This window comes from Rhinopithecus roxellana, chromosome 12 (assembly GCF_007565055.1).
Source record: "Rhinopithecus roxellana isolate Shanxi Qingling chromosome 12, ASM756505v1, whole genome shotgun sequence".
NCBI classification, from domain to species: Eukaryota; Metazoa; Chordata; class Mammalia; order Primates; family Cercopithecidae; genus Rhinopithecus; species Rhinopithecus roxellana.
The window spans coordinates 119,481,002-119,498,882 of NC_044560.1; the positions used below are offsets into that span (position 1 = coordinate 119,481,002).

The 17,881-nt window shown below is 45.6% G+C and overlaps 2 protein-coding genes across 5 annotated transcripts in view; one reads left to right on the top strand and one right to left on the bottom strand.

Annotated features, from left to right (window-relative positions):
• LOC104680941 (zinc finger and SCAN domain-containing protein 5A) overlaps positions 1-17,881 on the bottom strand; it is a 92,676-nt gene that overhangs the window by 14,984 nt on the left and 59,811 nt on the right. The window lies entirely within an intron of this gene.
• LOC115892372 (putative zinc finger and SCAN domain-containing protein 5D) lies at positions 62-7,506 on the top strand. The gene is made up of 5 exons (XM_030913638.1): positions 62-221; positions 4,063-4,448; positions 5,231-5,434; positions 6,327-6,477; positions 6,743-7,506. The coding sequence occupies exons 1-5, from the start codon at positions 62-64 to the stop codon at positions 7,504-7,506; spliced, it is 1,665 nt and encodes a 554-aa protein (XP_030769498.1).

A 17,881-nucleotide genomic window follows, 5' to 3' on the forward strand; every position in this document is an offset into this window, starting at 1 on the left:
TACATTAATTTCCTATGGGTGGAGTTTTATTGGGAAATGTAATCAACGCTGATCACCTAAAATGGATTACATGGCCCTAAACCAATCATGGGGCGGCGCAGGGAACCGGAAACCGGGCCTGGAGTTCCTCCACTTCTCCATAAATAGACGCAGTTCAGCTCCAGGCCAGTTGGAGAGCGCATCGCAGAGCGAGGAGGTTGGAGGCAGAAGGCGGGAAGGAGGCAAGTGTCCAGCGGGGATGTCTGTGGGGTTTAGGAGGTGGCGTGCAGGGGGGTTGGTTTCAGAAAGATTTGGGTTTATTTTCTCATGCATTTGCTTGGAGACCTCGTGAAGGCAGCGGGTCTCCTTTGCACCCCATCATTAGCTCTGGCTTGTTATGCAACCCTTCTGTAAATGAGGAATAATATTAACTTTCTCTTCGTGGGTAGGTTACATTTTAGAGACGGGGTCTTGCTCATAGCCCAGGCTGGCTTGAATTCCTGGTCTCCAGCCATTGGTGGGACTTCACTTCCTGACTAGCTGGGACGACAGGCACCTACCTGCCAACAGACCCAGCTACATTTTTAATTTATCTGTAGAGCTGGGGTCTTGGTATGTTGCACAGGCTGGTCTTGAACTCCTAGGCTCAAGCAATCATCCCCCCTGGGTCCTCCAAACTGTTGGAATTACAGGCGTGAGCCACCTTGCCCGGCCGCACACCACTTGTTAAAAAGTGTCACTGGATTTTTCCCTTTCCACAGGGTAAAATCAAGCCATTAATGAATGGGCATCAACCTACTAGGCCAATGAGAATCTGAGCTAAGTGTCCCTACCTGGGTGTCCTGTGTGCTATATACTCCCAGAATTGAATACTAATCTGCGTACCTACCTGTATTTTTTCCCGTGTTCCATTGCTTGCTTTAATGGGAAAAGACCTGAGAGTGAATACACGGCGATTTCTAGGAACATGAAACCACTTTTTTAAGAGACAGGCTCTCACTACGTTGCCCAGGCTGTTATCAAACTCCTGGGCTCAAGTGATCCTCTTGCCTCAGCCTCCCGAGCAGCAGCAGGCGCCCTGTGGCAAAGCCACTTTTAAATCCAGAATCTTAGGCTCTCTTTTCTCTCATATTTGTATGCCTTTCTCAAAAAAAATTAATTTGCTTTCAAATTGAAAACTAAAAATTGTATGTAATTGTGGTGTACAGCATAATGTGCTCTGTAGGCTATAAACACTGTAAAATGGCTAAATTGAGCTAATATCCATATGCCTTACTTTATGTACTAATCATTTTTGGCGGTGAGAGTATTTGATTGAAATCTACTCTTTTAGCAATTTCCAGGTATACAATACATTGTTATGAACTGAAGGCACCATGTCGGATTCTCTTGAATTCATTTCTTCAACTGAAATTTGTACTCTCTGACCTGTATCTCCCCAGCCCCACCCCAGCCCTAGTAACCACATTCTACTTACTGCTACTATGAGTCCACTAGGTTTTTAAAATTATTATTTATGTCATCTACTTCCTTTTTAATTTTTTTTTTTTTTTTTTTTTGAGACGGAGTCTCGCTGTGTCGCCCAGGCTGGAGTGCAGTGGCCGGATCTCAGCTCACTGCAAGCTCCGCCTCCCGAGTTCCCGCCATTCTCCCGCCTCAGCCTCCCAGTAGCTGGGACTACAGGCGCCGCCACCACGCCTGGCTAGTTTTTTGTATTTTTAGTAGAGACGGGGTTTCACCGTGTTAGCCAGGAGGGTCTCGATCTCCTGACCTTGTGATCCGCCCGCCTCGGCCTCCCAAAGTGCTGGGATTACAGGCTTGAGCCACCGCGCCCGGCCTCCTTTTTAATTTTTTAAGTGATTTTAACTTGTAGTTTAGATTCAGTGGGTACCTGTGCAGATTTGTTACATGAGTATATTGAGTGATGCTGAGGTTTGGGGTATGACTGAACCCATCACCCAGGATGTGAGGAGAGTACCCGATGGATGGTTTTTCAATCTTCCCTCCCTCTGTCCCTCCAGAGTTTCAGTGTTTTGGAGTCCACGTCCTGATTCCCTTTCCTCTGTGTACATGCCCAGGAGCGGGATTGCCGGATCATGCAGTTGTTGTCCTTTTAATTTTCTGAGGCGCTTCTATACTGTCTCCCACATCAGCTGCACTGATTTACATCCCAACACAGGGCGCAGAGGATCCCTCTCCTCCGAATCCTCACCAACACTCGCTCCATGTGTCTTTTTGGGAACAGTCACTCTAGCAGGTGTGAGGGGAGCCTTGTGGTTTGGATTTGCATGTCCCTGAAGATGAGTGATGATGAGCACCTTTTCCTAGACCTGCTGGCTATTCACATGTCTCATCTGAGATGTCCACACAGGCGCCTTGCCCTCCTTCTAGTGGGTTATGTGTTTTCTTGCTATGGAGTCGTTTGAGTTGCTAATGTTTTGCATAGGAACTGCTTGTGAGATGTGTGATTTGCAAATATTGTCTCCTGGGTTGTCTTCCCCCTCTGCCGATTGTCTCCCTGGCTCTCTGTTCTGCACTTGTTTAGACTCCTTCCAGGAAGCATAGGGTTTCCATCCTTCAGGATTCCAGTGACCTTTCCTGAGACCCTCCTGTCAATTCTTTCTTCTTTCTGAAGACCTTTAGGTTGCTTTCCCCACCTGTGGCTAGGAAGGCAGGGCTGCATTCTCATAGCTGTTGAACTTGGATAATTGATGCCTGGAGAGTATCACACAGTGACTCCTGCCTAATGAAATTACATTTAGAACCAAATTTCAAAAAATCGTTCTTTCTCTCTCTCTTTTTTTTTTTTTTTTTTTTTTTTTTGAGATGGAGTCTCACTCTTGTTACCCAGGCTGGAGTGCAATGGCGTGATGTCAGCTCATTACAACTTCCACCTCCCAGATTCAAGTGGTTCTCCTGCCTCAGCCTCCCAAGTAGCTGGGATTACAGGCGCATGCCACCACACCCTCATTTTTTAGTAGAGATGGGGTTTCACCATGTTGGTTAGGCTGGTCTCGAACTCCTGACCTCAAGTGATCCCGTCTCAGCCTCCCAAAGTGCTGGGACTACAGGCATAAGCCACCACGCCCGGCCTCAAAAAATCTTTCTATTGGATTACTTCACCTCCTGAAAATTTTATAGAGCACTAGACTTTAAATCCATTTTCTGAGATGAGATTAGGAATAGAGAAACCCTTAGAGACAGAAGGTAGATTGGTGATTGCCAGGGGCTGCGGTGGGTGGGCAGGCGGTGATCACTGATGGGGATGGGGTTCCTTTTGGCCTGATGAGATAATTCTGGAACTAGACAGTGGTGATGGTTGCACAGCATGGTGCATGTCTTAGTGCCATGAAATTGTGCACTTGAAGAGGGTAAAAATGATGAAATTTATGAATGTGCATTTTACCAAAATAACAATATCTATGTAGGACTTGAATTCTGTTATGATTACTTAATGTTCTCCCTTCCCTGGAGCAAACAAATGTCCTGGGGTTAACAAGAAAAGGTGTTGGGGGAAAACTGTAGGTTGTAACTATTTTTCTCTATCTTTGTGCATAATTATGATGAAGGGCTTTACCTTGAATCTTGTCTGGACAGGCAAACGTGAAGAACTTAAGTTATTGTTGCATCAGATTTTAGCAGCTTTACATAACTATCCTATTAAATTTACAGTTGGGAACCATGTTGTTCCAACTGAAAAAAAACAAAAACAAAAACAAAACTGATTCCACTTCTGCACAATGATTTCCTGGAGATCAGGATCCAGGGGAGCATTAAGATTTTAAATCAGAACATATAGTCAGGTGTAGACACTGGAAGAATAACAGGGTGGGTTGATTTCCACTGTGCTGAATTCGATGCTGCTGAAGAAGTGGCGTCCAGGATTTGGATGAGGGTTTTGGAAGGGATGGGTGGATAGACTAGAAGCTTAAACTGATTGGACTCATGATTTTTTTTGCAGACTTCTGAACAGTGAATCTATTACTGAGGGAAACCAAAGGAGGTCTGTGTAGATAGGTCTCAGTTAGACACCAGCTACTGGAAGAGTTTTCTCAGAGACTGACCTGGAATATTCTCCACTAGATATGGCTGCAAATTGCACATCCTCATGGCGTCAGAGAGAACCCTGCAACAGACCTGGGTTGGAGCTGCCACGGTCTATGGCATCCTCAGAAACTGAACTTGGAAATCACAACGTGGACCCTGAGATTTCTCACGTGAACTTCAGGATGTTCACCTGCCCGGAGGAGTCGGACCCCATCCAGGCTCTGAGGAAACTCACTGAGCTGTGCCATCTGTGGCTGAGGCCCGACCTCCACACCAAAGAGCAGATCCTGGACATGCTGGTGATGGAGCAGTTCATGATCTCCATGCCCCAGGAGCTCCAGGTCTTAGTCAAGGTCAACAGCGTGCAGAGCTGCAAAGACCTGGAGGACCTGCTACAAAATCACAGAAGACCCAAGAAATGGGTGAGTGGGACCCTCCTGATTGGCTCAGGGAAGGGGAGCTGGGATGGGGGCTGCAGGGTGCACCTGGACTGGAGAGGACCCAAGGGGCTGCTCTAGGTCAGGGCTTCCAAGTAGAGGAGAGTTTGCCCGTCAGGGACACATGGCAGTGTCTGGGGACAGTTTTTGGTTGTCACAAGGGGGAGGACAGGAGATGCTGCTAAGCATTCTCCAAAGCTCAGGACAACCCCCCATGACAAATAATCATCCAGATTCAAATATCAGCTGTGCTGAGATGGCCAATTCCTGGTCTAGGAGATGGACAGGCAGAGGGGGTACAGGGACCCACACACTGTGTGAGGCCAACATGAAAGAAAGACATTGGAACGTAGGGAAGGAGGCATTAGAGTGAACTGAAGGGGGGCCCAGAACTCCCATCCTGAGGCAGGAAAGTGGTTGGTATCAGAGATGCAGGGATCTGCCTACAGGTCCCCACATGAGCCCCTAAGTTCCAACACAAGGTGAGCTGCCATCAGCCAATTGAGTGGGATTCACCCAGGATATTTCCCCTTGCCTTCTCTTTGGTTTAGTGACCCTTTCATCCAAAGGACTCATATTTATGTACTTATCTAGAGAAGAAAAAAAATTCAGACAGATTGCTGTGTCCATAGAGCTGATTCTGCATCAGGAAGGCAGATTTGAACATTAATTACAGTCAAGTGTGAGCATTACGGCAGGACCCAGGGAATATGAGAGCTACTTTCAGGTTCTCATAGTGAGTCTGATTGTCTTTTTTCTCTTTACAGACTGTAGTCACCTTCCACGGAAAGAAATATCTTATGCTGGACGCAGATGTTGAGATGGTTGAAGCCCCTGCCAGTGTCAGGGATGATCTGAGAGACGTGTCCAGCCAGTGGGCCTCCTCTGTGAACCAGATGCGTCCGGGGGAAGGCCAGGCCCGCCGAGAGCTGCAGACCCTGCCCAGGATCCCTGCACCGTCCAGGAGGCAGGTGAGTGTGTGAGGCCTTGGTGTCTGGGTAGAGGTGGGAGAATGAACGGGAGGAAGTCGTGTGTCCACTGGACTGATTGACAGATTTGGCAGAGGACAAGATTAGAACCATTCCCCATGGACATGGTACATCCCCAAACATTCATTCCTGAACCATCGCAGAGAGGGAAACCTCATCTACTTTTCCCTCCACCAGGAGAGCTTTTAGCATTGAGGGTGGGGGGTAAGAAATGGTCTCAGTGAAGTGAGGGAGGCAGTTGGCACAGATGAATGAACTGAAGATCCCTTCCCCATAGCCAGTTACCTCAAAGACATTCCATGTAATAAATCAGCAAGGAAACCATTTGCTACAGATTGTCAATTTCTTAATTTGAGGAATGTTCTCAGCTGGGGTGATTATGCCTTTCCGGACACATGGCCATGTCTGGAGACGTTCTTGTTTGGCATTCTCGGGGCTGGTGGGGTGTTAGCAGCATCTAGAGGGTGGAGGCGGGGTCTCTGCTCTGCACAGGAGTGCCTCCTCCAGGAGGGTGATGCAGCCCCAATGCCAGTGGTGCCACAGGTGAGGGGCCTCCACCTAGAGTCATGCTCCTTCCAGCCTCAGGGGCAGGGAGACGTTGGCATGGCGGGAAGAAATATGCTCAGAGAACCAAAGGGTGAAAACCACCAGGCACAGGAGCTGATTTAGAATATGGAGGGTGCAGATTAGGGACAGACTCAGACGTGAGGCGGTGATGTTTACTGGGGGTGAGGGGTGGTCCACAGGAAGTCTGCACATATTTCCACACTTATGTCATTAGAAGAGTGGGTGCATCCAGTCAGGAGGGGACAGACATGTCCGTGCTTCCCCCAGTTCAGACACGGAGTCATTGCTCTTGGTTTTCCGTTGTCAGGAGGAGGACTTCCTACTGCCAGAGACTATTGTCATGAAAGGAGGTCCAAAGACTCTGAGACCCAAGCCGACCTTGAAGAAGGGTCTGAACGTAGACAGGGAGGAGAACCCAGGACTTACGTCCCCAGAGCCTCAGCTTCCAAACGGTCCCAGTGAGTATGAAGACTTGGACCCAGAAATATTAGCTCCTCTCTTCCTGGGTATGGGTCTGGGGGCCCAGCATTATTATGTCTGGGGAGTTGGCACTCAGCTGCCAAAGCCTCTCCACCCCCCACTCTCCAGAGACCTATGGTCCAATGTCCTAGGCTGAGCTTGAGGGGAAGTTGTCAGCCAAGGTCAGTGTTTGGCTGCAACGAGTTTGGTGTATTGAAAATGCGCTTTATTAACTGTTGTGTGTGGAATCCCATCTTCCAGCAGGTGTGGTGGGAGCTAAGGAGGGGCAGGAACCCCAAAAAAGAGCCTCTGTGGAAAATGTGGATGCCGACACACCTTCTGCCTGCGTTGTGGAGAGAGAAGCTTCGACTCACAGTGGGAACAGAGGAAACGCTCCGAATCTCAGAGGTCCCAAAAGAAGCAAACTAGACGCCACCTCCATTTCCCAAGAAGGGCCTCCAGGAGGAGCCACACCTGTGGGCAACAGAGAATCCCTGGGACAAGCTGGGATCAATCCAGTTCATTTCCCAGGCCCTGCGGGCGCAGGCAGTCAGCCTGTTGGCCAAGAAGCCAAGGAACTGCTGCTCTTTGCATGTGGTGTGTGCAGTAAGAGGTTTATGTGTAATTCCAAGCTAGTCCTCCACAAGAGATCACACACAGGAGAAAGACCCTTTCAATGTAATGTCTGTGAAAGGTGCTTTATGCAGCTCTCAGACCTCCGCGTTCACCAGCGAATCCACACTGGTGAGAAGCCCTACACATGCGACGTCTGCCACAAACGGTTCAACAGGAGGTTCTCCTTGAAATGTCACAAGAGGAGCCACACAGGAGAGAAGCCCTACAAATGTAAAGACTGCAAGAAAGTTTTCACCTACAGGAAGAACCTGAATGAGCACAAGCTCATCCACTCCGGAGAGAAACCCTATCAATGTTCCAAGTGTTCGAGAGCCTTTCGTCGGCCTGAAACGTTAAAATACCACCAGAAAACACATCCGGAAACCACTGCACCCAGAGAATGTGAAGGATGATTTTTCATTGATGTTAGTAGATAACATAGGTGCACGGCCGCCTGGCACACAGAGGGAGTGCCCTAGGTAGGAATCGCCAGGATGTCCGAGGAAATATTCATTCTGCCCACCGAGTTTTGTTTTATTTCATTATGCCTATTGGGTTTGTGTTGCTGTTCTTTCAATACACATCTAATTAGTTTAATTAGTTCTCAGTATTTTATAACAAAAAACTGAGCCTTTTGATTGACATGCTATTACCCACTGTTTTGCTGTAAAGTAAAATTGTCAAAGTCGGGTGTCCAGATTAAATACACAATGCCTGCGGAAATTTGTGTTTCCAAATAAACAATTTTTTTTTTAGTATCAGCTTGTTCTAAATTATTCACTATTTATCTGAAACTCAGCTTCTGTTGGGTATCCTGTACTGGTTTCTTCTTTTTTTCTTTTTCTTTTTCTTTTTTTTTTTTTTGAGGCAGAGTCTCACTCTGTCGCCGGGGCTGGAGTGCAGTGGCCGGATCTCAGCTCACTGCAAGCTCCGCCTCCCGGGTTTACGCCATTCTCCTGCCTCAGCCTCCCCCGAGTAGCTGGGACTACAGGCGCCCGCCACCTCACCCGGCTAGTTTTTGTATTTTTAGTAGAGACGGGGTTTCACCATGTTAGCCAGGATGGTCTCGATCTCCTGACCTCCTGATCCGCCCATCTCGGCCTCCCAAAGTGCTGGGATTACAGGCTTGAGCCACCGCGCCCGGCGCTTTTTTTTTTTTTGAGATGGGGTCTCACTCTTTCATCCAGACTGGAGTGCAGTGGCGTAATCACAGCTCGCTGCAGACTTGACGTCCCAGGCTCAAGCAATTCTGTCGTCCTGGCCACTGGAGTAGCTGGGACTAGAACACACCACACCATGTCAGCTAATTTTTGTATTTTTTGAAGAGGGGGTTTTGCCATGTTGCCCAGCCTGGTCTTGAACTCCTGAGTTCAAATGATCTGCCTGCCTCGGCCTCCCAAATAGTTATTATTACAGGTGTGAGCCACTGCATCCTGTATTGTTTGTATTAGGCTTTATGAGTATTATTTTATTCAAATTTTTTGAAATAAGTTTTTGTAGTTGGTGGGATCTGGTTTTGTTGCCAAGGCTGGTCTTGAAGTCCTGGTCTCAAGCGATCCTTCCATATTGGCCTCCAGAAGTGCTGGGATTGTATGTGTGAGCCAGCACGCCTGGCTCTAGACTTTCTTTTTCAGAGCTGTTTTAGGTTCACAGGGAAACTCAGTGGACAGCACAGAGTTCCCCTAGACTCCCTCCCCACACAGCACAGCCACTCCCCGCCCAGCATCCCCAGCAGAGCAGTGCACCTGTTCCATCAGTGAGCCTGCCCAGACACATCACCAGCACCCAGAGTCCATGGTGTCCATTAGGGCTCGCTCTGGGTGTTGTATATCCTGTGGGTTTGGACAAAGGCCTCATGAGGATCTACCACTGGAGTATCGTGGGGGGTATTTTCATTGCACCCCTGCCGAATCCTCTCTGCTCTGCCTGTGTATCTCCCTGCCCCAGATGGTGCATTTTGTGGCCTAAATTTGGCAACTTCTAAATTCCCGATTTGACTCTTGAACTACTGAGGCATTCGGAGTCTCTGATCTTAGTGACTTAGTTGGTCTTAATGATAGTACCATATCCTGAAGGCTTTGTTAATCTACAAAAGTGTGGGCCCTGATCTCAGAGCTTCCAATTTAGCAGATCAAGGGTGTGGCCTTAGAGTGTGCATTAAAAAAAAGACTCCGTTTTATTTTATTTTAGACCACGTCTCCCTCTGTCACCCAGGCTAGATGGAGTGCAGTGGTGCAATCTCGGCTCACCACAACCTCCACCTCCCGGGTTGAAGCAATTTACTTGCCTAAGCCTCCTAAGTAGCTGGAATTACAGGTGTACCACCACCATGCCTGGTTAATTTTTGTATTTTTAGTAGAGACAGGGTTTCGCCATGCTGGCCAGGCTGGTCTCGAACTCCTGATCTTGGGTGATCTTCTTGGCTCAGTCTGCTAATGTGCTGGGATTACAGGCATGAGCCACCACACCTGACCTTAGATTTCATTTTAGAATATCTTTCAAAAGTCCATAGAGTTCGCCAATGTTCCACACCATTTCCCCCACTGTTAACATGGTTCATTAGTACGGCACATTTGCCACAAGCGATGAGCTGACTCTATATATTGCTGTGAACTAAGGTGCATATTTTATTGAGACCTCCTTCGTGTTCACATAATGCCCTCCTCTTCCTTCTTTTCCATCCAAGGCACCACCTTGCCTTGAGTTGTCACGTCTCCCTAGGCTCCTCTTGGTGACAATTTCTCAGATTTTACTTGTTTTAAATAACCTGTGAATCTGCATTTTCAGTGATGCTGGTGCTGCTGGTCTCAGGAGGGCATTTTATGAATGGCTGGTTGAGCTCACAGGCAGAGACCAGCGATCCCCAGAACTCCCGAAAGGTCACTTCCTGAACAGGCTGGATTCATTTATTAAAGTTCACTGTTGTGAGACCTCGGTTCTTGTCTTCTTAATTTAAAGGAACGTAAACAATAGATACACAGCAAAAGAGATGTAGCATAGACTAGCTGATTGCAAAGGAATAAGAATATTTTGAAAGTTAAGTGCAGAATAGACAGCATACCCTGAGAGAGAGGATTTAAGGCTGGCTGCTCCTAAGGATAAGATAGCAAAGACCTGCTGGAGAGAGACTCCCTTTCTCCAACCCTAGACAGTTTTGAAACATATTGATGCCTGATTCCCACCCTCAAGAGATACCAGGTTGAGTTGATGCTTGGAAATCAGGTTGAAAAAGTTTTTCCAGGTGGTTCTAATGAGCAACAAAGGTTGAAAATCAGTGGTGTACAGTAAAAAAGAAATTTCTAGCATCCTGCTTCATTTACTGTAACCTTGTGGCCCTCAAATTTTTAATGTGCATATAATTCACCCTCAGATCTTGTTAAAATGCAGGGTCTGATTCAGTGACAGGCTCCAGGTGAGGCACAGGCTGCTCATCAACGGACTCTCATTTGAGTGATGGGGAGGGAGGTTCCTCTGGGTTCCAGCTTTGCATCCACTGAGCGAAATCTTACCATCTCTTACTGCTCAAGTCAGCATCTTGAGGCCAGTGTCTGATAAGCGCATCTGAAATATTCAATCCTTCTGGTTTCTTACCCAGAATGCTATACTAAGTGTTTTATTTCTCCCACATCCACTCCTACCCAATGGCCTTCCACCCATTGTCACATGGCAGCCATATTGAGTATGAAAGTGAGCAAATCTAATCCTGCTGTTACACTATTTACATTTTATTTTCTATGGATTCTATTCTTTTTAGTGAAAAGACCATGTGCTTTATGTAGCCTAAGCTACTCAACTAAATGACCACTGATCCCAGCACTTTGGGAGGCCGAGGCAGGCGGATCACGAGGGCAGGAGATCAAGACCATCCCGGCTAACACAGTGAAATCCTATCTCTACTAAAAATACAAAAAATCAGCCAGGCATGGTGGGATGCGCCTGTAGTCCTAGCTACTCAGGAGGCTGGGGCAGGAGAATCGCCTGAACCCAGGAGGCAGAGATTGCAGTGAGCCAAGACCATGCCTCTGCACTCCAGCCTGGGCGACAGAGAGAGACTCCGTGTCAAAAACAAACAAACAAAAACAACAAACAACAAACCACTGATGACCCTTGTGACTGTCAGACTGTCAGTCTCTGTTACCCTCTGTACTCCAGCAAAACCCTTCTGTGTTCAGTGACTGATTGGGGGCGCCTTTCTCCATGTTTAATTTTGTTGAATGGGGGATGTCTAAAGCCCACTGTTCGTGCTTTTCTGTGTAGTTGAAGATGTACTAGTTTTGGACTTTTGGGCTTTATCCACTTTCTAACGCATTCTTTCTCTGGGGAAAAATGATTGGGGAGTTTCGAAAGAGAATCTGCATTGAGAAACTGTATCAGTCAGGGTCCAATCAAGAGAAAAAACTCACAGCAATTTGCACAAGCAGCATTTAATATAAAGCAGGGGCTGGCACACAATGGCCTGCTACCTAGTTTTTCAACAGCCGACAAGCTAGAAAGTAGCTTTTTTTTTTTTTTTTTGATAGGTTCTCATTTTGTCACTCAGGATGGAGTGCAGTAGTATGATCACAGCTTATCAAGCCTTCACCTCCTGGGTCCCAGCTTCCAGCACGTGATTATGTTAAGTGAAATGAGCCAGTCCAAGTGATCCTGCCCGCTCAGGCTGGCTAATTTTTAAATTTTTTTGTAGAGTCAGGGTCTCATTATGCTGCCCAGGCTAGTCTCAAAGTCCTGAGCTCAAGTGATCTTCCTGACTTGGCCTTCCAAAGTGCTGGAATTACAGATATGAACCAGCACACCTGGACAAGAATTGTTTTTTATATTTTTAAAGGGTTGTAATATGAGCAAACCAGAGAAGAATACTCAACATACACCAAATAGCCTGCAAAACCTAAAATATATATTCTCTGCTCCTTTATGGAAAAAAGCTTTCTGACCTCCGAAATAAAGATTTATTAACCACAACATGGGCCTAACTATAAAGAAAAAAGAACTCTGAAGGATACCTAGGGAGGAAGCCTTCTCAGAGGAATGGGAATCCACTGACAAATTTTAAAGAATGTAGCAGCCTAATTGGGTTTACCTAACTTAAAGCTCAACATGCCTGTCAAGTAATAATGTATTGGAGGGTGCTGGGTAAGAGAGGATATGGGAGCAATCAAGATTCTCTTATGGTTTTCTGGGAGAGAAAAAGGAGAACTGATGGATTCAGGTGCACCTACCCAAACCTGGCTTAAGCAGGTGAGAAGCTATAACAACGCAAACGTTGGGGCCGCCCTGGAGAAAAAGGATTACAGCCACCCAAAATTGGGTTTGAATGTTCACACTGATGACACACAAACACACACTCCAAGAGGGTATGAAGCTTATTACATAACAGGATTTCTGAAGAGGGCAGAGTGGGCTTTCCCAAGCTGGTCTGAACGTGGCTTGAGAGGGCAGAGAAAGCAGGTTGGTTTGGGGTTGGGGTTTTATGGTGCTTAGGGTATGGGCCACAGCCAGGGGTACTGCACAGGGTTTGAACTCCCCACTGGCACTAGAAGAGGGAGTACCCAGGTTTTCTTATCAGCTTGTCCAGCTGTGGGGTGATAAGAAACAAACATCAAACACGGTCAAACTTTTAATAATCCCAAGGAAAGAGCAAGTCAACAGTGGAGGTATGAACCTCAATGGAGGAGTCTGGGTGAGTCCTCTGGTTGGGCAAGGGTGGGACCGTGGTCACCAGGGAAATAGGAGGCAGCCCTCTGGGGTCCAGGAGCCAAGGCTGGTGGCTGGAGTATGGAGAGGCCTGTGGTGAGGCAGTCATAGGCAGGAGCTAGGGCCGTGAACAGGCCAGGGGGCTCCATTCCTGTAGGGCTGACAAGGCCATAACAGGAGCAAGAAGAAAGACAAGATGGTGGCGCAGTGGCGCCTCTTCCTCCTGGGATAGCCCTCCCGCCCCCTCTAGTGGCAGAGCTTAGCACTGCGCTCGCTGCAAAGGAGCCAGGACAGCTCTGTCATTGCAGGGCCGGCACTGAACCTGTGGACTTAGAAGCTGGGAGGCAATTGACTGGTAACTGACACAGAAGCCCTGTTCCTTTCCCTTGCAGAGGTGTGAGCCTATAGGTTCAGTTACTGTGGAGGCTGAGGTGGGAGGATCACTTGAGCCTGGGAATTTGAGGCTGCAGTGAACTGTGATTGTGCCACTGCACTCCAGCTTGGGTGACAGAGCAAGATCCTGTCAAAAAAAAAAAAAAAAAAAAAAAGCCTCTGGATGGTCAGGAGAGGACAGAGGAAGGGAGAGCAACAGAAGGTGGGCGGGATGGGGGGTGGAGGGGGAGAGAAAAAAAGATGGAAAGAGAAATTTGTGGACCCCAAGAATACAGCTCACCTAGAAAGGTTGGAACACCTGAATGGAAGTAGTGGCTTGGTACTTTCTTGTCCACAGGATCATAGAACCTGTCAAAGAATCCCATGCACCAAATAAAGCATGCAAATAACAGGAAAATTCCAGAAAGCTGAACACCTGGGTGGCAGTCTGTGCACCCCCGTGAAGGAACATGAACAAGTGGCTCCCATCGGTGTGTTGGCAAGACACACACTGGTTGGAGGTGAGGGTTGTGATATTAACAAGGACTGAGTGAACAGTTTTGAATGCTGGGATGTCAACAGAATGAGGACGCATGGGGAGAAGTTATCCTGTGTTATAGACACTAAATACATTTTTTTTCTCTTACAATAAGAAGTTGAAGATCTGCGTGGATGAGAACTGGAGAAAGTAGGGATGCAGTGTCTCTTTTGTCAATTTAGGTTTTGCATGGGGCAAGGTGGCTGTGTCTAAGCCGGTGCCACTAGCATCATACGCATCCAGCTTATGTTAAAAATTTAAGGTTAGAATGATTTTGTAGTTAATTTGTATAGTTATGACAGATGTCCAGCGGATGGCAGAAAAGATCTTGTTCTAACAGATACAGCTAGATGGTTCTGCTTCCGTCTGACATTAAACATAACCAAAGCGTCAAACAACAAAAAAAGGTTATTCTAACTGATATACCAGTGAATAAGCATTTTTTTTTTTTTTAAATAAGGCTTCCTCTCCTGTTAGTGTGAAGCTAAATTTGGTGGTTCATATGATGGTTCACATGATCTGGCATCTTTTTCTTGTACTCTGCTGGAATGGTATATTCAAATTTTATAATGAAATATTTTATTGTTATACATATCATTGTTGTTAGTCCCAAAGTATTACATAAAGATAAACTGTGGTCGCTATATATAATTATATTCTAATTAGTGTATAGCCTATTTTATTTATTACACAATTTTAGGAGACCAATGTTTTCATCAACTTACCTATTAGTTGTAACAAATTCTAGGATAAACTGCTAACATTATATTATTTTTTCTGGTGTCAAACGAGGTCTTTGTAGCACGTGTCACAATGTCCTTCCTTTGGAAAGGGGAATAACATTCCATTGTACAGACGGACCATATTTTGTTTATCTATTCCTTCTTCAATGAACGCCTGGGTAGCTCCTACTTTTGAGCTATTGTGAATAACGTTGCAATGAACACAGGAGTGTGAGTTCCTGCTTCTAATTTTTTTAGGTATATACACAGAAGTGGCATTCCTAGATTATATCGTAATTCTATGTTTAATTTTTTGGGAGGCTGCCATGCTGTTTTCCTTGTGTATTAACAGCGCACAAGGGTTCCAATTTCCCCACATCCTTGCCAAAATTTGTTATTTTCTGTTTTTTGATAGCGATAGTGTGTTTTTGATTTACATTTCCCTAATTATTAGTGATGTGGAGTGCCTTTTCCTGTGACTGTTGGCCATGTGTAGACCTTCTTTGGAGAAATGTCTAAGTTCTTTGCCCATTTTAAAACCATGTTGTTAGTGTTTTGTCATTGAGTTAGGCATTCTTAATATACTCTGGCTATGAACCCCTTTTCAGATATGTGAAGCGCAAATACGGTATCCTATTCCATTGGTTGCTTTCACTCTGTTGATTGTGACCTTTGATGCAACTGTGAGTTTTAAAACATATATTTCCTTATTACAATGTTATGTAGGTATAATTGCGGTACAGTAAATGGCACATGTTATCAGTTTGTGATTTATCGTGTGCTGATATCCATGTGGACCTGTGAAACCAGCTGTCACAGTGAACATAACAAGTCCCATCCATCCCAAACGTTTCCACATGGGTCCGTGCAACCCACCCCTTCCTCACGTCCCGGCGGGCACTGATCTGCTTTCAGCTGCTATAGGTTAGTTTGCATTGTTCAGAATGTTAAATAAATCTCATTGTGCACTCTGTGCGTCCTCTCTTAGTGTGGTTTCTTTCACTGGGAATTCCAATTTGGAGATTCACCCCTAGTATCCTCTGCTTCAAGAATTCATTTGTTTTCTTGTTGAGGATTATTCAGTTGGATAAATATGACACACCGTTTATCTCTTTATCTGTTAATGGACACGAGCTGTAAAATGTGACTTTTTATTATGTGCAATATCTTCCTGTATATGTGGGTGTGTTTTCAGAATTTTTTTTCCTGTTTTATTGATCTACTTATGTCTCCTTGCTCAAGTAAAACATTGTTTCAATCACTGCAGTTTTAAAGCATTTTTCTCCTCACTGTTTTTCTTTTTATTTCAGTTTTTTTTTTTTTTTTTTTTGGTGTGTGTGCACTTTCTTTTCTGAACTTTAGAAGCTACTTAACAAATTCTATTCAAATATCCCATTAAAAGTTCCAGTGGAATATATCTTTTCTCTTTCTTTTATTTTTACCAAATACCCAGATTTTGAGATGAACTATATTTTGTAACACTTTTTCTTTACAACCATATCTCCAGGAATGTATTTTTTACTTTTTCTTCACCATTGTATTGCACAGTACTTAGCATATGTTACATGCCCCTTAAGTATTTGCTGAGTGAGTGAATACATGCGTGGTGTATTCATAGAATGGAAGAGTATACGGCCATGGAGAAAGAATACAGTAGATCTTCATTTGCTGCTCTGGAAAAATGCCCACAACTAATTGATAATGAAGTAACAGAAAAACCAGGTTACCTAACCATAAGCATGACGTGGTCCCATTTGCAAATCAGGTACACGTGATGCAGGTGTGTGAGTGCACCACGCGTGAGTGCAGGTGTGTGCGTGCAGGCACGTTGAGTGCAGGCGTGTGAGCGTCGGCGTGCCTGTCCATGCAAGCATGTAAAAATCGACACCAGGCTGCAGAGAAGGTTACAGTGAGGGGAAGAGAATTGGGGGAGAGGAATCTTCAGGGAGACTTAAGCTTTCTGCATTTTTAAAGCTGCTCCCATTGGAAACAGGAAAGGAACTTCCATTTTAGTTAGGAAAGCTTTTGAATAATATTTGGATAGTCCAAAAAATACACAAAGTGATATCTAATCTACAATTCCAAGAACGTCAATATTGAGCAAAGCGTGTACAGTAGCCTGCTTAGCGCCCAAGGCGGGGAGTGGGGAGGGAAGTTATGGATTTGCCTGTGGTGGGAAGACTTTGCCCAGTTGGCCACAGGATTAGAAAGTCTGCCGCCCACTGCTGCCAACGAGCAAACAGAAAAACAAAAAACCAGACCTGACTCAGTGCCCAAGGCCGACTCTGTGCCGTGGCCCAGAGCAACTCTCCACCCGCCATCTCACTGTCTCACTCCCTCTAACGGGTCCACGTTGATTAATTTCCAAACCCCTCTTGCCTGTGACCCAGGGCGGTTTTCCCCTGTGGCTTTTTTTTTTTTTTTTCTCCCTGAAAGCAGCTATTTTTCTTGCCAGCCCTGAGATGGGTTGAATAAATTGATCATAACTACACAGACTGCCTGGATGGATGAAAAACACGGCGTCATCTACTCTCAGGGTCTCTAGGAGGGTTGTTAGGGTGGTTTTCATGAGTCCCAAAGCACCTGGCTCTATTTCTGCCTGTTGAGCTGCTAAATTGGCATCAAAAAGTTAACTCGGAGGAGGCAGAAGACATGATTTGTTAATTGCTGGGAATTGAACAACGAGATCACTTGGACACAGGAAAGGGAACATCACATACCGGGGCCTGTCGTGGGGTGGGGAGGGGGGAGGGATAGCATTAGGAGATACACCTAATGTAAATGACGAGTTAATGGGTGCAGCTCACCAACATGGCACATGTATCCATATGTAACAAACTTGCACGTTGTGCACATGTACCCTAGAACTTAAAGTATATATATATATATATATATATATATACACACACACATATATATATATAAAGTAATTATTGTTTCTGATCCTGAAAATAACATACATGCCTGTAGTGAATACATTTGGAAATTGCATTCCCATGAAACTTTTAATGAGATATTTGAATAGAACTTGTTAAGCAGCTGGTAAAGTTCAGAAGAGAAAATGCACACACACTAAAAAACTAGAAACACAATAAAAAGAACAGTCAGGAGGAAATGCTTTACAATACAGAGAAAAGGACAATGGAGAATATATGTCATCCATAATCCCACCACCTAGAGATGACTTTATATTTTTTGGTTTTTTTTGTTTGAGACAGGGTCTTACTCTGTTGCCCAGGCTGGAGTGCAGTGGTGCCATCACAGCTCACTACAACCTTGACCTCCTGGGCTCAAGCAGTCCTCCCGTCTCAGCTTCCTGAGAAGCTGGGATTATAGGTGCACACTACATGCGGCTAATTTTTTGTGGTTTTTTAGAGATGGAGTTTTGTCATGTTGCCCAGGCTGGTCTTGAACTCCTGAGCTCAAGTGATCCTCTCACCTTAGCCTCCCAACCAAAGTGCTGGG

Bases quoted from the DNA above. Each gene is read 5' to 3' on its own strand.
- LOC115892372 (XM_030913638.1), top strand. From the start codon at position 62: ATGGATTACATGGCCCTAAACCAATCATGGGGCGGCGCAGGGAACCGG. The intron at 222-4,062 runs GCAAGTGTCCAG...ATTCTCCACTAG, and splicing joins AGGCAGAAGGCGGGAAGGAG to ATATGGCTGCAAATTGCACA. The intron at 4,449-5,230 runs GTGAGTGGGACC...TTCTCTTTACAG, and splicing joins ACAGAAGACCCAAGAAATGG to ACTGTAGTCACCTTCCACGG.